Here is a 22964-nt window from a genome sequence, read left to right as displayed (position 1 = left end):
TCAGCATAGGGTTATTTTTGTTGTTTGATTGAGTGTTCCGACGCTCTCGCGGTATGCCAGACTGTATTTGACCTCTCATAACAGAAACATGGGAGGAAATGCAGAGATGATTAGCTGGACACTTCCTCCCTGGATTCCAGTGTGGTCCTGTATAGGCCCACACCGCATCCCATGACGGACACCATCTGTATCGGCTGTTGAATGAGCATGTGTACAACGCATAACCACGCCATTGAAGGCCCCCATCTGACCCCCCGCAGTCAATAATGTCGCATAAATCTATCTGATAGATGGTGTTGCTACCAAATGTATATGTTAATTCGAATTCTTTAGAAGTACATTGACTCGATCTTTTAGTTCTACGTTGAGGTATGTCTCGTTTTGTTCTGGTCAAAGTGTGATTGGGGTGTGTCTGGTTGGTTACCTGTTTGCTCGCTTGTCTTGGTAAGAAGTCTAGAAAATATAGAATAAGACCCCCTAGTAGTATTGAGCCCAATACCACTAGGGCTTTATTTACCCATCCCATGGTTAATGTCCTGATAACCCTACCCCTCTACCCGATAGATGAATAAAAAATAAGCTATTGTTAACGTGATATATAAAGCAATAATTAATACAACATATAATATATAAGACTTTCACTGAGTCACCTTTTCCTTACGTTTAAGCCGTGTTTTATCTGTAAAACAGGCAAGACCTTGAAACCTTCCGTCCCTTAATTGTGTCTCATACAGCTCACTTATATTTTTTACAGTGATATATATAAAAAATTCAGTATAGAAAACAAAAAATTCAGTCATTAGCTTCAATGTTTACGTGTCTTCTTCTGTGCTCTTCTCTGGTGTCCCTGCAGAGATGCTTGCATCTACCCCTGGTGCTGTTCCTTTGTCCGGTTCATCTGGGTTGTGCGTCTTCTTCTGTGCTCTTCTCTGGTGTCCCTGCAGAGATGCGTGGTGCTGTTCCTTTGTCCGGTTCATCTGGGTTGTCCACCCCTCCGCTGATGAAGTCTGCCGTTGGTTTTGGATTTTTTGTTGAGCTGCACTGGGTCAAGTGCCACCAAACTCCGCCTTTCCCTCCAAGTTGTACTGCCGTTGTTGTCCTCGCTATCACTCTATAAGGCCCCGTCCACCGTGGCTCCGACCACTTCCTCTTTAACACCTTCAACCAAAGGTGTTCCGGGGGGCCTTCAGGTGCTGTCAGCAACACAGGCTTCGGAGCATGGGGGGCACCTGAACAGGAGAGAGCTGAGACAAGAGCATTCACCTTCTGATAATACGGGCGGTAGCCTACAGCAGGTAGGACACACAAAGGCACTGTGGGACCTGGAAAAGGTCGTCCACAGTTGAGTTCAAACGGTGTTAAACCTGTTTGCCTATTGACTGAGGATCTCATAGCCAGAAGAGCAATGGGAAGAGCCTCAGTCCATGGCAAACCTGTTTGCTGACAAATCTTCAGCAGTTTCCCCTTAATGGTCTGGTTCGCACGTTCAACTTTTCCTTGCGATTCGGGGTGGTACACTGTGCCAAACTTGTGTTCCAGACCCAAAACCGTCTCCACTTCTCTCAAATCCTTATTTTTGAAATGAGAGCCATTGTCGGAGCGAATAAGTTTGGGAAAACCATGATATGGTATATAATTATTCACCAAACATTTGATGACTGTTTTAGCGTCCTCTTTTCCAGTAGGATAGGCCTCAATCCACCTGGAAAATGCATCCACTATGACCAACAAAAATCTTTTCCCTCCCGCCCGGATCCCCATATCCGTAAAATCCATAACTATTTGTTCGCCAGGACCCTCAGGTTTTGGGTATTTTCCCAAAGGAGGTTTTTCAGTAGGTCGAATGTTGCATGCCCGACAGGTAGTACAATTTTGTACGAAATCAATCACGGTTTTCCTCTTTTGTGGGAACCACCATGCCTCCAGAGCATACATCATTACCGCCACTCCCCCATGATGTAAGCCATGTGTTTGTTTTAACATGGATGGTATCCAATCTGACGGCATTACCGTCTTCCCATCTTTCTGCCACATTCCTACAAAACAATCCGTAGCACCTGCATCATCCCAGGATTTTTTCTCATGTGCAGGAGCGTCCTCCTGTGCCTTTTTTACATCATCAATAAATGCTCCTACTTCTTCGCCAAGCATTAATATACATTCAACAACATATCCTGCAGCAGCCTTGGCTGCAACATCCGCAGCATTATTGCCAATGCTCTCTAGGTCCTCTCCCTGAGAATGACCTTTCACTTTTAAGACAGCAACCTTTTTAGGAAGCTTAATGGCAGACAACAACTCTCTCATGAGCACCTCATGTGCCATGTTTTTGTTTCCGCTTGTCTTGAACCCTGTTTGTACCCAACCTGACATGTCCCTGTGAATAGCATTACACACATATGCCGAATCCGTGAAAATATTTACAGCTTTACCTTCAGCGAGTTTAAGAGCGGATACCACAGCAGTCAACTCAGCAGCTTGGGCAGATTGTTTTCCGTCTAGTGTAGCGGAGCACAGTGTGATAGGTTTTGAGGTGACATCAGGAACCGACACTACAGCATATCCAGCTTTTAACCCCTCCGTGGGATGTCTAAAACAGCAGCCGTCTGTAAATAGACTGAGATCACATATTGTTAAGGGGGTGGTTTCTAAGTCTGCTCGTAGTTTTGTGAATGACATAGATTTTTCTGCGCATAAGTGCTTTTTACCCTGACCATCCCCCATTTTGTCAGCCATATTGCAACCCTCGTGGAAAAAAGAGATGTGTGGCTTTGATAGTACTTGTAGAATCTTCGTCTGTCGCAATGGAGTGAGAGTGAAACACGCTGATGTAACGTAGGCTACAGTACTATGGGAAGTGAGAATTCGGAGTGGGTGGTGCATGACGATATGACCCACTTTCTCCACTATTTTAGCCAGTGCAGCCGCATACCTTACGCAGGGGCTGGCTCTCTGTTCTTGGGTATCTAATAATATGCTACAATAATATAACACATTTCTGTCTCCTCTTTGCTTCTGATACAAGACACCATGGGCGGTAGACAGCTGTTCAGATACGTCAAGATGGAACGGCTGGGAATAGTCCGGAAGGGCTAAAGCAGCCGCTTCGGCCATCTTCTGTTTTAGGCGGATGAACCCCTCTTCCCCCTCCTGTGACCATTCCAGTTCTGCCGTAAGATTTCTCATTCCTGCCATAGTTACCATCTGTCTAAGCAACTGTGTATCTCCGGCGTAGTTAGGAATGTACTGTCTGGAATAACCAGTGAGTCCCAAGAATGACAACATTTCTTTAACGATTAGTGGTTTTGGATGGTGCAAAATCGACTCTCTGTGTGCAGGTGACATGGCAGTGCCTTTGGCTGTAATTATTCTTCCCAAGAATGATACCTGCGCTCTGCAACACTGGAGTTTTTCTTTAGAGACCTTATAGCCACAACTATATAGTCTTAACAAAAGAGCATGCGTCATAGACAGACACACCTCCGCCGAGGGTGCTGCTATGAGCAAGTCATCAACATACTGGACAATAAAACATCCGTCCGGAAGTTCCAACCCTTTTAAATGTTTTCTTAGGGTTTCATTAAAAATTGAGGGCGAAAGAATAAAGCCCTGTGGTAACACATTATATGTCAGCCTCTGGCCTTCATATGTAAACGAGAAAATATCCTGTAAATGTTCTGCTAAGGGTAGACAAAAGAAAGCGTTAGCTAAGTCTATACATGTAAATGAGGTGTGGGCAGTGGTGAGCATGGAGAGAGCAGAGTGGGGGTTAGGCACTGGTGTAACAGGGGTCGAAACCAGCTCATTTATGGCTCGTAAATCATGAGCCATTCTGTATGAGCCGGAGGGTTTGATTACTGGCAAAATGGGAGTATTCCACTGAGAATAAGATTTTTTTAATACCCCTGCTTTTATTAGTCCCTCAATCGTAGGGGAGATGCCCTGGGCTGCTTCTGCTTTATGTTTATACTGAGGTCTCCAGATAGGGCAGTAAGTGTTCATTTCAAATGTTACTGGTTCCATGCTGCATCTTCCCACATCAAAGGGGCCCTTAGACCACAATGAGGAAGGAAGAGTGTTCAACATGGAAATGGCCCCTTCCCCATCCGTCATTTCACAGCCGTGATGACGTTTTAGGGACACATTCTCACATGTGCCTGTTACTGTGCTGAAATGTGATATTTTATAATACTTTCCCTTTTCTGCCACCCATATTCCTTTTAATGTTGTTTCTTCCCACCCTGTTACGTTACCCGCTTCTTTACACATGGTTCCTAGGTCTTTTGCTTGATGTTTTGGAGCGAGCGCTAATGAGATATGTGGGACAGCGTATGAGGATAGTTTGTACCATAGTTTTTGTTCTGGGTTTAGAGAGACTATGGCTGCAACGCCTTGGGGTCCTATTACAATGTCCTTGACTTGTAGTGACCACGATCTATCAGCTAACTGTTGCTGAAACTCATCCTGATATTGCATCTCATTTTCCCTATCATAGTTTAGGGTACAGTGGGGAGGATCAGGTACAGGAAGGTAGGGGTGTAGAGCTCGGATCCATGGTTGCCACAGGTTGTAAAAGTCAATCAGTGGATTGCAGTCTTCCAAAAGAACCCAGTATATTTCAGCAGTGGGTGGACTCTGTTGAGGATCGATTATTTCTTTTAATAACATTTGATGTCCAGGGGCTCCTGACCCGGAACATCTGACAACACTTCCATTTGGGAATTCCACCGATATGCCACCTTTTGAACAATGCACAGAAGCCCCTAGGGCTGCCAGAACATCTCTTCCCAAAAGATCTTTTGGACAGTCAGGTGCATATAGAAAAGAATGCATTAGTCTTTGAGTACCATTTTCCACAGGTATTGGTTCAGTAAATGGTAACTGTTGTTCTCTGCCGGAGAAACCTAAAACAGAGACATAGTGAGAGGATAACCGGCATTCTGGCTCCGCTAGGGTGGAATACCGAGCTCCGGTATCCACCATGAACCATCTTTGTTTTCCATTCACTATTAGTTGTAAACAAGGTTCGGCCAGTCCCTGCTCCCCTCTGCTTTCTAGGCTTCCCTATAGTCCCCATTGTCCTGGAGGTGGTCCTGGTATTTGGTATTGGGGAGCCTGGAGGGGTGCGTATTGCTGATTGGGTGCCTGTGGAGGTGGGGCTAGTCCACCCTGAGGCTGCTGGTTCTGCTGATAATTTGGGCACTCCCTAGCCCAGTGATCTTGGCTGCCGCAGATAAAGCAGGCTCCTCCTCTCGGTGCTCCTCCCCTTCCTCGGCCTCTACCTCCTCCCCTTCCTCTCCCCCTATTCTGACCCTGCGGCTGTTGTTGATAGGGTGGGTACTGATATTGAGGGTTAGGTTGTGGTGGGGCATATTGGGGTGGATAATATGGTGGAACTGGAGGTGGGACAGGTGGGACAGGTGTGGGTATTGGGGCAGGTGTCTGGACCATCTGTTTGTGCAGGTTCTTCTGCTTCTTTCCCTCTGTTGCACTTTCTCTAGCTGAGGCTAGCTGAAGCTTCGTTAATTTAGCTACCATGTCTTTCATTTCCTCAATTTCATCATCTTTTTTTTCCTCATGTTTTCGCATGTGGTGTAGGTAATGTGTCTCCCATTTACTAGATTCAGCTGCTTGCATGTCAGGGTTATTATCCATTGCTTCTTTTACGGCTGGGGGAGAGTGTTTTAGAATAGCATTCCTAAAGGGATGTTGATGATTTACTTTGTCCGGATTATATCCAGAGGAATCAGCCCACTCTCTCTTGCACCTGGCCAAAAAAACACTCCCCGTCTCGTCATTCTTTATTTTAAATACCAAGTTATGCAGTTTTCCTGCGGGAATGGGATACTTAGCCCGTATGGCGTTTCCCATGGGGGTAGCATATCTACACCAAGGTTCCTCATCCCTTGATTGAGTGGTGTGTGCATTCTCTTCCAATTCTCTCTGTGCCCATACTGACACGTTTCCTGCTCCCAACAATGCTCTCACGTCCCCTAATGAGAGGTTCGTGCCCCTGGTCTGCTCATCCAATGCTCTAAGCCATGCACCGCCTCCTTCTTCCAATGGGGGCAACCTAGCTGCTATGGCACCTTTATCTCCGGCCCCAAAGGGTTGATATCTCTGACCTCCGGTGGTCTGAATGATAGGATACATGCCTAACGGTTTTTGTCTGACCACTCTTTTGTTGCCATCCCGGGGTCTCAAATTATGTCTATGACCAAAGTCTGTGCTACGCTCTGCAAACTGTTGTAGCTGTTCTTCCCCATACTCCTCGTCTAGTCTCTCTCCTTCTGGTCTTTCCTGCTTTGTTCTACCGTGTGCCGTGAACTGTCCGGTGAAGGTCATACAGGACCCATCTCTACCATGACCCATTTCTCCGTCCTGTGAACGTCTATCTGACCTAGTCCAATGGAACGCATCTGGTTCTTCCCCTGTTTCTTCCACTTCCTGTCTTCTAGATCTTTCCCTCTCTCGACTGGACTCAAACCGTGGCCCAGTTCGTCTACAAAGACTGGAGGTGTTGGATGTACCCTCATCCTCCTGATGGCCTGATGGGCCTCCTCCACATGCTCCATCCCGCTCTCTGTCACCCTCCCTCCTGACTTCCTCTGTCCTTCTTTCTAATTCTACCCATAGTAGTCTGTTCCTCTCCTGCTCTTCCTGTTCCTTTCTATGTCTCTTTTTCTCTGCCTCGTCTCTATCCCTATGCCATCTCCTAGCCACCTCTTCTCTCACCCTCCTACCCTCAGGGTCAGAGGATTCGCTTGGGGAGACGACCATCGGTGGTGGTATGGGAGATGGTAGGTTCTGTTCTGAGATTGTATCCCCCATTAGATCCACAACCCCAGGCTGATTTCCCCCTCTGGTTACCCCTAGCAGGCCTATTTCTAGGAGCCGGATCCTTCTTTCTAAATCTTCTCTGTTCCTTTTTCCCTCAGGATCTTCTAGCCACAAATGTCCTCCCTGAACAGGAAAGTGGGGCATCTGGGCAGATACTGGTTTGGGACTGGAATGTTGTGGAGGGTCGGATTCAGGGCTATGTTCAGGGAGTGGAGGCGGTGGAGGCAATGTTTGGGTGTTATCGTATGGTGGGGGTACCGTAGGTGCTATACCTGTCATTACCATTTGATGATGCGGTGGTGGCGGATCGGGGAACGGACCAGGATAGTCCCCTAAAGCTGGGTACAGCCGGTTGTATCCGTCCGGGGTTTTATTTGGTTCTTTTTTAGTCTCTTTTTTTACTGGCCATTGATGTCCTAATTCAGTTACAGATGCAAGATAAATGCCGTTTATTTTAGCTAAAGTTTTTGCTTGGTTCTCAACGTCTTTTTGGGCTTTCTTTTTTTTAAAGATACCGCTTTGTTCCACCGTTTTTCTACTTTGGGCCAAGAGTTCCTGCTGTTTTAGTATGGCTTCTCGTACTGCTGGGGTAAAAGCTGATATAGAGGAGTTTTCCGGGAACTCTTTATTCTCTATCATTCCTTTAAACCATGCATCCATCTCCTTTGTCTCTTTTCCCCTTCTCTCTGGGTCAAAGGTACATATCGCATTCGTTCTTACTTTCGCCCACTGTTGGCCGAAGGTTAACCCACTTTTGTTACAACCGCCTTTTTCCTCACAATCTTTGTCAAATTCTCCATCCATTCTGTCCAGTACTATTTCACACAGGTTTATTCAGTTTATGACAGTAACTAGATTCAGAGTAAATGGGTCGCTATGCCCCTCGCTGTGATCCTACCAACATAAGCTTCTACTGGACACTTTGATGTTCCAGCGATGTTGGCCCAGTATCAACAGTAAGTTTTAATTTTCCTCTGAATACTAGTTATTAATGTACACTCATACAGGCGCTCCAAGCGCTATTTTTACTATTCTCTAACGTCCCAGACGTTACTAAACTAGCGCTCCAAGCGCACTACTCTAGCGCTCCAAGCGCAGCGTTCCAAACGCTTTTTTAACGTCCCAGACGTTACTAAAAGGGCAACTTTCCTCCTTTTAGTTTTCAAACAGTAGTGATATCAGAGTAATTGGGTCGTTATGCCCCCACCACAGATCCCACCAACACAAGCTTCTACTAACGGTCTCCCGTCAGCGGTGCTGGCCCGGTATCTGAGGCAGTTTTAAATTTCCTCTGATGTACACTATCAATACAGTTTATTAGTGTTCCAAACACCACAGTACGGATCCCAGATCCTTATAGGATCCCAGATCCTTTTAACTAAGATCCCAGATCATTAGCGGATCCCAGATCCTTTTAACTAAGATCCCAGATCATTAGAGGATCCCAGATCCTTTTAATTAGTGTTCCAAACACCACAGTACGGATCCCAGATCCTTATAGGATCCCAGATCCTTTTAACTAAGATCCCAGATCTTTAGAGGATCCCAGATCCTTTTAACTATGCAACTTGATTTATCAAAAGTCAAACAGAGATGCTTCAAACTCAGCCAGAGAGATAAATTTAGATCCTATGCCAATATGCAGATTTTGTTTTAACAGGTTCTGCTTACCTTTTTTCCTTGTAGTCAGGGTACCCTTATCTCTCTCTCACTGAGTTGTCCGGTCTCTGGCTCGCTTCGCTCTTTCCGAAGATCACGTCGGGGTCACCAAATTGAAGGAATTCCCCTCAGGGAATCGTCACCTTCATGCGTGTTGGTTTATCTTCTAGGCAGCTGCAAGCTCAGAGTTAAAATCATAAAAGATTGCAAATTAGGTTATCAATTTATTCCGCAGATATATTCATCAAAGTTGCAAAGAGTTATTACAGAAGTTCTGGATTCATCAATGTGTCCCTGATAACATGTAATACAGTTTTCAGTTCGCAGTGAATGAACCCCGAGCTTTTCTTTACATTTGCTTTTATACACAGCAACAAGCATTCTCTGAAGAGGGCAGGGTTTTGATCCGTCTTAGTACTTTTCCACAATATCACTGTAGTACTTTTCCACAATATCTGACCTTCCTATTATCTGACTCCATCCTTAGACAACGCTGTCTACTGGTCATATCATTCTGTCCTCTCCCCCCTATCTGTTTCTTCCCTAAGGCTGAGTCCTTGAGACTGTTCTATCTACACAAAAATATGTTTATGCCGTCTCACCCTTGAGACTCTGCACGAGACGTCCCTCAGACGCCACAGTATTCATCTTCTAATTCTAGTCTAAACATCTTCAACCCACTGAACTCGTAACATAATAGTTTAAGCATTTGCCATATTATTCTTCATGATATATTTCCAACAGTATATACTATTAAGCATAATGAGAGCAGATTTAATGTGAATTAAAGTTTTAAACTGAGTCAACTGGCCTTCGAGTGTGTGTTATCTGATGCTCTGAACTGTAGTATGATGTTTAGTGTTTATAATATAATACAGAAGCACGATGCTCATGGAGACGCTTTATTTAACTCAAGTGTGTGTAAGTTGATAGTTGCAGCGTACTGAGAGGAACAGGCAGGAAAACATATTCAATGTCGTCTTTGATATGTAGCTCAAAAAAACACCAGTGTGATCCTTTAAACCAGCGTACTGTTGGGATGCTGAAGAGGTCATCCCGGCATAATTAATATGCCATAACTGTATTTGCTCTGTAGGAATGAAAAACAAGCAGACGATGTAATAAAAGAGAATATTTATTGAGCCAGCGGGAGCGTTTCATCTCAGAGTAGTAGAGTCGTGTGTCGGGTTCAGAGTGGCTATAAATTCAATGTACAGTAAAGAGTTCACAGCAGACACTTCCTCCCTTCCTCGTTTCCTCCGAGTTCAAACAACACCACAGGTATCAGCGAGCTCCTTCAGGACAGAGCTTCTTCAGCTGCAGTGACCCAGCACCGGGCAGGTCATAGAAAAATAGCTTTCCTTAACAAGAGATTAACATCACTGCAATAAACGCTCCATGTGAGCAAACTATGAATAACAACCTTCCTGGGACTCTCATTGTTATTGGACATCTGGTCAGATTTCATTTTTCCATTTGTGTGCACACATTGAAACATTTAAATTAAACATTTCTAAATACAATTTTATTATTTGAAAATACATCAATACTGCCAAGATGAAGATGAAAATAAAAACGACAGTGCCAATAACAGTACACCTTCACATAACACCGCCATAAGAACTATGAAACTCAAACAGCTGTGGACATCTGGTACGACCTGATTGTAGTTCTAATGAAATTAAAGACGGGTCTCTGTTATGAAATCTGTCAACGTCAGCTATTATTAAATGAACCACCGTTTACATTTGCTTGTCATCAGGGTCTTTTTTTCTGCCACTCCTGAGATCTCCGTAGAACGCTCTAGGACTGTAACACTGAGTCAGCGACACTAGAAATATGGAATATATTATTTAACCTTAATATAATCCCGGACTATTTTCAACCGGGAATTGCCTTTTAAAAATAATATTTCTTAATAAAAGGAAGTCCTATCTGCCCTGGTGGTAGATAGGGTGACGGTGATATATAGGTATTGACAATAACTATGATATTTAAAAATGAAACACACTGATAATATTGTATAAATAATTCAGCGCCTCTTGAATCATTTTAAATATACATTTATGCTTACAAACTCTCTCTACCTCCTTACACTGGTATTTCAGGTGTAATTAATTAGCCAAAAAATAAACAAAACACACAAAGTTAACTTTTCTATAGATATCTGGATAATACCATTATCATGAATTATATCAGCCACAATAATGTGTTGTTAAAATCTGATATTGTGTGAAACCTGGTGACCTGGAAGTCTGACCTGCCACAGCCAACATGTAACCTGTTATTTGGCAGGTGTCAGGTAAGAATTTCATTCCTTGCTCGTCTTTACTAACAATATAAATCAAAACATAAAGGGCAATCTGACAGTTATGTTCTTGATAGTTTGGTCTATAAAATGTAAGAACCAGAGATGAACAGGCTGAGCTATTCTGCTGAACTAAAAACACGGTAAACGACTGAGAAGCTGAACGAGGGAACGACTTCAACAAACTATTGATTATTAAAATAGTTGCAGACACAATAGATCTTCTGTTGATCAATGAATGGATTGTTTCAGCTCTTCACTTTCACGTTAACGTTAAACTAATATGAGAAGACAATGTTCCATTCAGTTTCCTGTCATTCTGGCGTTGTGTTTAGGAGTGTTATGTTCAGGAGAACACTGAAGATGATTTGTCACTCATATTTCATTCTGGCAATAGTTCTGCATGTTCATGAATATGGGATTTTAACATTTTTATTCTAATGTTGTCATGTGCACACAGGTGGGCGATTTACATTTCAATAAGGTTTCATTTCAATATAGTCGGCCACAGGTTTGAACATCTTCCAGGCTGCGATGCAGGTGAACTAACGTCTCCCTGTGTGTCTGAATAAATGGATAACGGTGCATGCTATAGAGAGAGAACGTGGATAAATACAACACAAGTGTTGAGTGCAAAACATGCGCTTGTGCACTAAAACCAAATGAGATGTACCTTTAAATCTAAAGAAAGCATGGCGAGGAAGTAAAAGCACATAAAACATGTAATGGAGAAAAGTAAGTTTGAAACAAGCAATATATATCATGGCACAGGAAGTAACATAAAAACACATTAAGATGTGCTGCTGCTGATATTTATGTGTCACTTCAAATCTCTAAAACAGAAACGTCCTACGACGAGCAACGACAGAACAGTGTCCTGTTGTAATGTAACGCAGCCCGTGGACTGTGTGCCTCTTCCACAGCGCACACACAATGAGAACTTACTCAGTATAGAAAGTAGAAAACAGATTCACCAGCGTTACACCAGCGTCACACCAGAGTTTCACCAGAGTTTCACCAGCGTTACACCAGAGTTTCACCAGAGTTTCACCAGGGTTACACCAACGTTTCACCAGCGTTACACCAGCGTCACACCAGAGTTTCACCAGAGTTTCACCAGCGTTACACCAGAGTTTCACCAGAGTTTCACCAGGGTTACACCAACGTTTCACCAGCGTTACACCAGCGTTACACCAGCGTTTCACCAGCGTTATACCAGGGTTTCACCAGCGTCACACCAGAGTTTCACCAGCGTTACACCAGAGTTTCACCAGAGTTTCACCAGCGTTACACCAACGTTTCACCAGCGTTTCACCAGCGTTACACCAGCGTTACACCAGCGTTTCACCAGCGTTATACCAGGGTTTCACCAGCGTTACACCAGCGTTTCACCAGCATCACACCAGCGTCACACCAGCATTACAGTCATTTCTAGTTGCTGGAACCACTTCAACAGCTACTAGATGCTTGTTCCATTCAACTAACCGTCGCAGTCTTTGCTCTCAAAATACACATTTTATTTTGAAGAAACTAAATGTGAGATCAATGCTGAGTTAAGGAGATCGTATGGCTTTAAGGCAGTGTATATTTAGTAGTGTGTGTGTGTGTGTGTGTCTAAACCAGTAACTGGGTCAGCGGTGCCGGTTGCTACCTGCTCATCCTTTCAGGCTTCCAACCGCTGACCAAACTCAGATTATCTCTCCAGTAAAAAGGTACATTCACATTTAATTAGCCTCCTGTTCAACAGAACTAGCCCTCCGCTCCGCCCCCCCCCCCCGGAGAGGGATGTGTGATGTCACAGGTCTGATGTGGGTAATACAGAATAATAAGCAGCATGATCACAGACTGTTTGCAGTCCATGAAACAGCGCTAGAATAACTTCTCTGTTTCAAAATACAGTGCAGTGTCTCTACTTTCTAGTGGTCGACCGTGTGAATCTGCAGGTTAATGTTGTGCTGATGCGTATGCATGTGCATATGTAACTGTATGAATATGTATATGCTTGGTTCTTTATTTACCCATTCTCTTGTTTCATTATTTATGTTTTATGTATTCTGCTGTCTATGATGTGGATTTCCTTGGAAAGTACTTTGTGCTTTGGGCTTGAAAAGAGCTCTACAAATAAAATGATTATTATTATTTATTTAAAGTTGGACACAGGTTGATGGACAAATTCAAGCCAGTCTACTGGAGCCAGCTGCGTGAATGTATCTGTCTTTGAAGCGTTATTGGAGGAATATTAACGGGGGGAGACGTGTAATGGGACAACAAAGAGAGAAAGACAAACCCAGATTCAAGCTTCAGAACAGACAGTCTCTGGTTCAAACTGCACTCCAACTGGACAGAACCTTTAGGATTCAACATTCACTTAATATGGACTTGAGGATTAAATAGCTTTTAAAGTCCCCACCCCCAGAGAATGAACCAATCAAACATCAGAAGCTGCTTGTCTGGTCGGTGGGAACGTTGTTCCTTCAGAGATATTTGATATTTGATGTGATAGTCTTGTAGCACTAAGGTTATTTTTGTGAACACTCCTCTGTCCTGAAACACAGCTTCAATGTTTCTTTTAACCTTTTACACTTTGATTGTTTTTTGTTAATGCAGTGGTTTGTATTCGGTTTGCATGCCTAAAATGTCTGATCATTTAGGCTCTGTAGTGTATTTGGTTGTCTTCGGTTCAGATTTGATCTTTTCTTCTCACCCAGAATAAACCAGAGGCATCGCCTGGTCCCAACGGGGTGACTGTGTTACGGTGTAATCCCACAGGACAAGACTATGTAAACAGAATAAAATGCAACAGAGTGGGTCTTCCTCCTGTTTGACCTGACAGACGTAGTGTATCTCTGTGAAGTGTGCTGTGTTCTGTAGCTCTGCACACATCTTCAGTATATTTGGTGGATTGTCTAGAGGTTTTATTCTCCGTGTCTACGATGCATTTCGTTGAGGCATTTCTTGAACATCCATGGCCCCAGGATTATAGTGGTAGTAGTATACTTTCTGATACTAAACTTTGTGCTGCTATCAATGTCAACGTTCTGGTGACAACATGAAGATGGAGGACAGACAGACAGACAGACAGACAGTCTGTAAAATGCAGATCAATAGTGTTGAACATAAAGTGACTTCTATGAGCTTGTAATGAATGTGCAACACAGTAGAGTGAAGTGACACTGCAGAACACGGCGGTGCAGTGAACCGGTCCGTGTGTCGTCCTGCTGGAGGAGGTCTGATACAGCCGGACTCCTGAACGGACAGCAACGTCTCGCCATCTGTGGAAGAAGACAGAGCTCTCTTAGTAAACAGCTGATGTGGACGAACACAACATGTGGTGTGTATAGATGATGCTGGTGCTGCTCTTTAGTGGGTGAATGCACACCCTGATCCAAAGAGGTCAAATATGAACTCATCAATACTCTACTAGACTACAGGAGACTGTACCAGGGGGGTTACTGGTTTGCTCCACATCACTTCCATCAGTAATAACAACACTGGACTCTGTGGGAACACAGTGACATCACTAAAACCAAATACCAGTCTGACCGGTCAAGAAACACGAGGAGTCAGCTCATCTCTTCAGCTCATTTTACCAGATTACATTTGAACACATCATGATGACGTAATTTACCTTCGCCCAATAGTCATTTTTCCTGAGCAGAATGTGAACGCCTCATAATAATAACTCAATGGCACCCCCGTTAACGTTGGTATCTCCGTTATTCATCCAGTCAGGACTGAGCTGCTAACGGCTGCTAACAGCTAACGTTACTAACTCTCCTCCTGATGATTTCAACACAGGTTTGTTGTTCAGTGTCTCTTTATCAGGTAGAAACAGGGTGCACCCCCTCAGGTTTAGTAGCGCCATGCTGTTGAGAGCTTTATTATCTCTTCACCGTGTCTCCGGTCCCAAACTAACTGAAACATGATGCAGCGTCCGTCTGCGTCATTGTGCAGCGTAACTGTGGGAAAGCATCAATAAGAGGAATCGATAATCACGGAGGCATGAGATGACAGGAAAGAGGACAACTGCGGTTATCTATTCCATCACTAGCGTTTTCCCTGCCTGCCAAAGAGGCGGATGTCCTGATGATTTCACCGCCACTGCCAACAATTTACCCGCATTTGGCGGGTGGCGGGTGCTAATTACAGACCCTGGTCCTCACTACATCATTTTATCCTGTGTGACATTGTCATAATTAGCATGTGAATTCTTGAGTTATGGCCAAAAATGTGTTCAGTGAGGTCACAGAGAGCTTTGACCTCTGATGGACGGACAGCCTGAGAACAGAATGCCTCTGGCCACGGCTGGCTGTCACCGTAAAGAGATTAACTAGTGTAGCACAGTAGTTTGTTTACTTCAGGTGAGCTCTGGCTTTGGTCACTGCTTAGTGTGCACATCTCCAGACAACCAATCAACGGTCCTCTACTCATCCACATGGAAAGACGGAACTGTAAATGGGTACTTTACTTCAGCTAAGTGTATTCCATCATCTCCGATGTCTGCCTCTAATGCTTGTGTCCACATAATAAACAGATCATTATGCAAAGTGAAGCCGATCAGAGGCCTCAGGCAAACACACTGAGCTATCTGAATGCTTCTCTTCTCCGTCTGTGGTTGCTGCTGGTTTCACACCACTCACACAATCTCACAGTTGTTTTCGTTTCACATGAAGTTGTCAAGCTCTTCAGTACAAAGTGGAAAATACCAGAGAATAATAATAATAATCGGACTGAAGAAAGACCAAAATCCCTCTAAACCGGCAGGATGTACTGTGCTTCGGGTCCAGGATAAATACGTCCACATCAGATCCCTTAGAGCAGGAACACAATGTACTAAACTGACCTATTAATATAGAACACAACTAACCACTAGTTCACTTCAGAAACACACCAGTACAAGTCTTGCATTCAAAAGCGTACACGAGTAACAGTACAGATTGATGTTTTTAAAAAGGTAAAACACTTCCGGTTCCGGTGCCTCGCTGCAGTTTGAGTTTTTTTATTTATTCTTTTTATCTTAGTGTTTGTTAGTTTTTATTACATTTTATGTTGAGGTTCCCGTGGGATCGTGTACGGCACAATGTCGACACTTAAGACACTTTGGTTGGCACTTTTTAATCTACCTCCTCCTGCCGTGCCAAACATTCCAAGCAGTAAATAACAAGGCGGTGGTGTCATACACCAGAGAGGCACTGCTGGCTCTCCGCGCTGTAGGCAACACGCCAAACCCCGATCTGCCGGAGTCTTTGACCGCCGCCGCCACCGCCGCCACCGCCGCCAGGGAAGAGGACGGAGAGGAGGCGTCTCTAAGCGGCTTTGCTAACTTCATTTGAGAGGCTTCGCTGTTAAAAGTAAGATTTGTGTAGCCACTGTAGAAGGTTAACATTTTCAAAATAAATTAAAAAAAGTTATATTCTGCATTTTCTATTTCTGCATTGTTCTGAAAACGTACCTAACTGTGACCCCAAAACCCGGAGACATACCGAACCGTTCCACCCCTAGACCTGACCTAAGCTTAACTATCTGCAGTGACGATGCTACAGCTTCAGTTCACCTACATCGTGATGTAACGCTCTTAGCTTTTTCATTTGCCAGGTAAAATGTGACCCAACCATCCCGTCAGATGAATGAAGGGACTGACCTTAAATTTAACTTGTCTTCACTTTGTCCTTAACAGACACAAGCTTTTCTGTATGTTCCCTGTTGTCTATCATCTCTTCGGCGTCCTTGCCCTCGTCGTCCTTCTCTTCCTCCACGCCGAGCATCACGCTCTGTCGGACGCTGACGGAGATCACCAGCGCCTGGATGATGCCGTAGATCAGAGCGAACTGAGGGAGGTACTCCTGGATCAACCAGAGTAATCCCGCCATTCCAACTGTGGAGACAAAGAACATGGCCATGCCGTGGAACCACAGCCTCAGCGGTCCCTGGACCCCCAACACCTCCAGGATCAGCTTGGCGGGGGGGGACACGGTCCACAAGAAGCCGACGACGAACAGATCGAACAGGTGGCGGAGGAAGTTGAAGCAGATCTCGTAGTGCTCCGGGACGATTTCCACCTTCAAGCTGTGAGCGAAGAACCTAAATGGAGACGTCAGCTGAGAGGAAGGAGGCGTTGGGGACGGAGGAGGCGTCCCGTAGTCAGAGAAGTCCCCGTCGACATCACAGTCCCACCCATCACGTTTCCTCCGTCTCAGTCCGCTCCATTCTGTTGTTATTGGCCACGAGAGGTAAGAAGTCGGGAGATATTTATTCCACCATCTAGAGACTTGCTCTGACTTTGTGCCCGTCTCCTGTTTCCCCGCGCCGAGGACTTCGATTTCCATGGGCTGAATCTTCTCCTGCGCCTCCCAGAACTCCTCTACCGGACTACTCTGGTTGCTCTGACGTCTCCACCCTCCCCAGATCCAAGAGGTCCACCCCTTGAGGCCCTGTCCGCCGGAGCCGTGTTTCTGGCTCTTGGCTACCACCGTTGTGGTGGTGTTCTCTGATGACACGCCACCGCCGCCCCATGAGCGCACCCAGCCCCACGCTTTGCCCACCACGGCGGTCATGCTGTCCGTCTCACAGCCGGTTGGAGTTGAATTCAGAATCTCAGTTCTCCTCTCGTTGAAGTTGGCAGCTCTGTGAGTTCACTGGAACAGCGTGCATGTACTGCCAGCTCAGCGGTGAAGTTGTAAGACTTGTTCAGAGGGATGCAGGCCTCGGCACGGTGACGTCCTCAGGCCACAGACACACCTGTGGGAGTGTTTGAGCAGCTCAGCAGAGAAACAACAACATCACTCTCAATGCTCTTTAATGAGAATCACAGCATGTAGACGTTGAAGGCTTCTCGTCTACATGTCTTCAGTTTGACCTGCAACACCTGGAGCTGCCAGGAACTCAACATGAACATTAACATGAACATTAACATGAGCTCCAGATCCAGCTAGCTGCAGGCTGCAGGCTGACAGGAGGAGTTGACTTCAGCTCTGGAACCTCATTGTTCTCAGACTTTGTTCACTTGTTCAGTCTCCAGAAACTCTTCTTCACACCTGGAGATAAAACACAGAGACATGAACAGTTAGTTAAACATCAGATGAACCTCCTGAACCCTCCTCCTAAACCCTAAACCCTCCTGAACCCTCCTCCTAAACCCTAAACCCTCCTGAACCCTCCTCCTGAACCCTAAACCTCAAGTCTGAACACTCCTCCTAAACCCTAAACCTCCTAAACCCTAAACCTCCTGAACCCTAAACCTCCTGAACCCTAAACCTCCTAAACCCTAAACCTCCTGAACCCTAAACCTCCTGAACCCTAAACCTCCTGAACCCTAAACCTCCTGAACCCTAAACCTCCTGAACCCTAAACCTCCTGAACCCTAAACCTCCTGAACCCTCCACGTCTACAGCAGCGCTAGTTAGCATCGCTAATGCTAAGCTAATGTCACACAGCTGTAGCTAGCAGCTAGCGTTAGCCTGGTTAGCTACATGCTAACCAGGCTAACGCTAGCTGCTTTGATGTTTTGACACATTCCGGTGTTTTGTTCTTTTGTCTCTTTCAGCTCGGTGTCTCACATGAGGAGGTGATTCTCACCTTGTCGCGGGAGTCTGGTACCTGGAGTCTGGTACCTGGAGTCTGGTACCTGGAGTCAGCCTGGCAGGTTGTTAACTAGCTGCTGTAGTTAACTTCAGTGTTAGCATCAGATCAGTTTAACTTCAGGTGTTGTTCAGACTCTCTGCCGGGTTACAGAGTCTCTCCAGTCCGGAGCTGAGAGCAGACCAGAGCAGACTACAGGAGACCAGGGGTCGGTACTGGTACCGGTTCTGATCACGTTAACCAGCAGAAACCTGAAGACAGAAGGTCCGACTGACTGCCAGGTCGACAGAACCGATTAACGTCCTCTGAGAACAAAAGAAACGAACTACCGGTTCTGTTCAGCCTTCAAAATAAAAGCTTCAAAATAAAAGCATCTGTAGTTCATGATGCTGTCAGACACACAGACTCTGTCTGACTGGAGACCTCAGTTTATAGATTTAGCACCAGTAGATCTATATATAATAATATAAAGATATAATATTTAATATAAATATATAAATAATAATATCTATATATCTATAGATCTATATCTATCTATCTATCTATCTTTGTATATATATATCTATATATCGATATATAGAGACATATAGTGTATATATAGACATATCTAGATCTAGATCTATATATATGACCTGATGGGTCTGAACCCTGAACTGGAAGGTTAAATTCCACATTAAAGGTTGAGCTCGCTGAACGTCCTCAGTGTTAATGTGGTTTCTATACCTGATAAAGTGTACTAACGCTTTTCTTAGAGATCATTTTGAACATATTACTCCCTTATGTAAATACAGATGAGATTTACAAAATTAATTTGATTATCCTAGCAAAATATTATATACATAAAATTATATGGCTTAAAATACCTTTTATTTTTAAAGACACCGATTTTAAAACGTTTGTTTGTCAACATTTGACCATGATTGATAACTTAAAACTCAAATTCTAAACTGACTAAAACTAGTAAATTATTCAAATGTATTCCAATTGTTTAGCAGACCACAAATGTTTAGTTTGTTTTGTATTCATCTTTTCCTTACAATTTGTTGTTTAATTTATAATTCATTGAATTTTTGAAATAATATATAAAAAACAAAATTGAGCATTTAAGAACAGGCCATCAGGTGGCCATCAGAACTCTGTTCTACTTAACCAAACAGCCTCCTGATTTATGTAATCCTCAGCTCTGTAGATGAGTTCAGTTAGCAACACCATGATAAATATAGCACACTTGTATGCACATTAGATGGATTGATGGTGAGCAGCAACATGCAGCTGGACTGCAGCTCATTGAGTTAATCCACCGCAATCAATTGTTTTATGTCAATCACATTTTTATATTAATATATATATATATATTTAAAAAATGCATGCAACTACAGATGCCAACATTGTATATTACATGTCCCAAGCAGTTTTCATCTTCCTGTGCTTCATTTTATTGTAATCTGCCATCACTGGAAAAAGAAACAAACAAGCCTGGAGTCCTTGTGTTGTCAACCATTTATTTGTATTTAAATAAATCTGCAGGTCAAAGGTTAAAGCCATTTAACAGAGGGGGGAAGCTTTGGACAATCAAAGACAGGAAACGGCTCTTCAGAGGCCGATTATATTTATATCAATCTGAATGGGAACGCGTCGACACCGGTAACGCTTCGTTTCCTGGAGGACTTGGATCATCTTTCAGCAGTTCCTACTCGCACGTTGCAGCTCCTGTGAAGGACATTAAATCTTAGAGTCAATTCTTTGACATTTTGGCTTCAACAGCTTCTTCAGAGGCTTCAGTCTGAGTGTCTCAGTGCGCTGCGAGTAAACTTCAGTTGAGATCAGTAGAACCAGATAACTGAATCATCATTGACCAAACTCAGACACTAAAGCTCTAGTAAATTAATTTACTAAGAGAGAGTTCTATAATTCATAATTTATGTCATTTGTGTCAGAACCAGTTGCATTATTACCTGAAAGATTAATCCCGTCCTTTTGGGGGCTTTTCTTCCAGAGGAGTTGGTGCCGGTCACGCCGACTCCTTCCCGTCTGTGTGTGGACGAGCTACAAGGCAAATTTACATCATTAATACCAGCACATGGCAGAACGAGGACACGTTCAGCAACTCCACCGTTTTTGGATGTTTTAACCCCGTTACTGCAATCACTTCAAGCTTTGTTAGGAAATAGTTCCGAAGAACCGGCTCAGTTTGCTCAAAAGTACATTTCCAATGTTTCAAAAAACTTAAGCAGAAATCAGATTTACTTATTATAACCTAAAATCCTAACCTAAATAATACTAAGGGTAAGGATAGAACACTATAGGCATGCATGATAGGCATGCTTTGAAAAATATCCAGCAGTGATCTAAGGCCTACATGATTTACAGTAAACGGGTTAAAACAAACCGGTGTGGTTCTGTGGTCAGTGCACTGTGAAGACATCTTCATGCTTTTGTCAGAGACTCTAGTCTATGAATCATCATCCCACAAGAGGAGAGCAGCAGAGACTTCTAGATCCAACACATACCTCCTTAGAGAGCAGTCCTCATCTAGTCCAGCTGGTTACCACCTGGAGGGAGAACACACACAGAACACCATCAGAACCGGTTCTAATGTTTGCAGGTTGTATTGATAAATCAGTACTATGCATACTCAGTGCACTGTGAAAGAGCATCACGGTTAATCAGAGACTCTAGTCTAGTGAATCATCATAGCAGCACATTAGTTTTCATAGAATCTCATCCTGACACTGACCTCAGGGCTGCAGGCCGCTCCTCGCTCCAGGTGAGGCTGCTCAGTACCAGAGAACCCAGTAGAGCTCCATCAGTGCTCCGAGGAGGCCGCTGCATCCATCTCTGGTCTGATCCTGAAACAACAGAGTCATTTCCGTTAGTCAAGTGTTCGTTGTTCACCTCTCATGAACACAAGTTTTAAAGACTAAATATAAATCTGTACTGTTTAAAAAGCATGAAAACTGAAATATATTTTCTGTAATCAATACTTAGATACAGATAATGAGGACACCAGTCCCTGTTAACACATCTGGTTATTAGATTAGACTTTACATTCTGCAGTGTCACTCTGAGCCCAGCAGAGGGAGCTGCAGCCCAGCAGACACCATGAGGGAGAGGTCTGCACCAGGACCTTCACTAGTTTTAGGATTAACAGATACTATAGAGTACTAGTTTGTATTCTCATATTGTACTGCATCCTCTTACAGAACTACCATAGTAACGTTAGGAATTCATTAATGAAAATGAGTGCACTTTTCCTGCAAACTGCAGCTGTTAAAGATGCATTCATCTAATAAATACTCACTTTATTCATCCAGCTCCAGACTGGCTCCTCCAGCAGGTCCTCGGACTCTCCATCGTCTGCACAGGAGACTCATCATCTACTGAGAGGTCAGAGCTTCAAGGGCCGAGGCAGGGTGCCTCTCTGTGGGCCATGTGCTCAGCATGAAGAAGCTCTGCATGAAGCTCTGCAGACTGCTCTTCTTCTCATTTCACCCTTAAACTCCTGCAGAGGTCTAAAGACCATCCTGCATCACAGTTACCTTCACTAGTGTCACTGTAACTCATGATACAGTCCTGCTGACTAGAGTAGAGATGGTCTGAGCTGCTGAGAGGACCGGTCATGTAGGAAAGCAGGCAGGAAGAGACTGAGTCAGAGTCCCTCCCTGCTTTATATACTCTGGTCCTCTGCAGGACCCACGCGGTCTGTTGGTGTCCTGAATAATGCCTGCTAGTAATGCAAATGATACAGATGCCATGAATTAAACTTACATGTTATGGAAGTTTTTATTGGACTTTCTTAGTTGTAATCCACAGAAGACATTCCACAAATGTGTACCATGATCTGCAAATATTTCACTACCCACAAACATGTATTTTGTATTTGTGTTGTGTAAAGTCACATCCACAAATCCACAGGAAGTGCATTCCACGTGCACCAATGTGTAGATATCACTTTACATGTAAACCTTAACATACCTATTTACAGAGTAAGGCTTGTGTATTTGCAAATCACTCTGCATTTTTGTGGATGTGACTTTACACAATACAAATACAAAAATGCATGTTTGTGGATAGTGTGATATCTGCAGATCATGGTACACATTTGTGGAATGTCTTCTGTGGATTACAACTAATAAAGTCCAATAAAAACTTCCATAACATTTCAACAAGAGAAAGCACAAGAACATCTTTAATAAACTGTTCATCTATCAAAAGTTACTTGAAGGGTCATTTAATTGCTGTTTTTATCTTTTTTATTTTATTTGTATTTATTTTTTCCCAGTCACAATGTTGTGTTTGGTTATGATTGCCCAGAAGTCTTAGTAGATATTTAAATCAATATCCTCCTCACAAACACTAACCATACACTTCTATGCATACACACACACACATTTTTTTTAAAATATATTTATTGTTATTATATATATCTTGTTGTAATTGTTTGTTATCACTATTATGTAGTCATATTATTTCTGTATATTAATCTTGTCTCTAGGTGGAGGCTTCAGATCAGCCCAGTGGTTTTTTTTTGCCTCTTCCTGCACTTTATATTATTCATTTATTTTCTGTTATGTTGTGT

The 22964-nt window shown here is 43.7% G+C and overlaps 2 protein-coding genes, 1 long non-coding RNA gene and 1 other non-coding gene across 4 annotated transcripts; all 4 read right to left on the bottom strand.

Annotated features, from left to right (window-relative positions):
* Window positions 1-776: 776 nt before the first annotated feature.
* Window positions 777-4113, bottom strand: LOC119503569. The gene is made up of 2 exons (XM_037795410.1): window positions 983-4113; window positions 777-885 (listed from the first exon to the last, which is right to left on the bottom strand). Exons 1-2 carry the CDS (start codon window positions 4111-4113, stop codon window positions 813-815), a joined length of 3204 nt encoding a protein of 1067 aa, XP_037651338.1. The 3' UTR covers window positions 777-812.
* A 5505-nt stretch (window positions 4114-9618) lies between these two features.
* On the bottom strand, window positions 9619-18741 carry c15h6orf47 (chromosome 15 C6orf47 homolog). Its single transcript, XM_037794730.1, has 3 exons — window positions 18383-18741; window positions 16449-17841; window positions 9619-14079 (listed from the first exon to the last, which is right to left on the bottom strand). Exon 2 carries the CDS (start codon window positions 17359-17361, stop codon window positions 16456-16458), a length of 906 nt encoding a protein of 301 aa, XP_037650658.1. The 5' UTR covers window positions 17362-17841; window positions 18383-18741; the 3' UTR covers window positions 9619-14079; window positions 16449-16455.
* A 1129-nt stretch (window positions 18742-19870) lies between these two features.
* On the bottom strand, window positions 19871-22039 carry LOC119503166. Its single transcript, XR_005210254.1, has 5 exons — window positions 21687-22039; window positions 21123-21234; window positions 20896-20937; window positions 20341-20431; window positions 19871-20095 (listed from the first exon to the last, which is right to left on the bottom strand). It is a non-coding gene; the product is annotated as an uncharacterized LOC119503166 (long non-coding RNA).
* LOC119504042 lies at window positions 20788-20855 on the bottom strand. The gene has a single exon (XR_005210488.1). It is a non-coding gene; the product is annotated as a small nucleolar RNA SNORD52 (small nucleolar RNA).
* Window positions 22040-22964: the final 925 nt, after the last annotated feature.

Source organism: Sebastes umbrosus, chromosome 15, assembly GCF_015220745.1.
Source record: "Sebastes umbrosus isolate fSebUmb1 chromosome 15, fSebUmb1.pri, whole genome shotgun sequence".
NCBI classification, from domain to species: domain Eukaryota; kingdom Metazoa; phylum Chordata; class Actinopteri; order Perciformes; family Sebastidae; genus Sebastes; species Sebastes umbrosus.
Note: the sequence above shows the minus strand (reverse complement) of the source record. Positions and strands in the feature narration are given on the sequence as shown.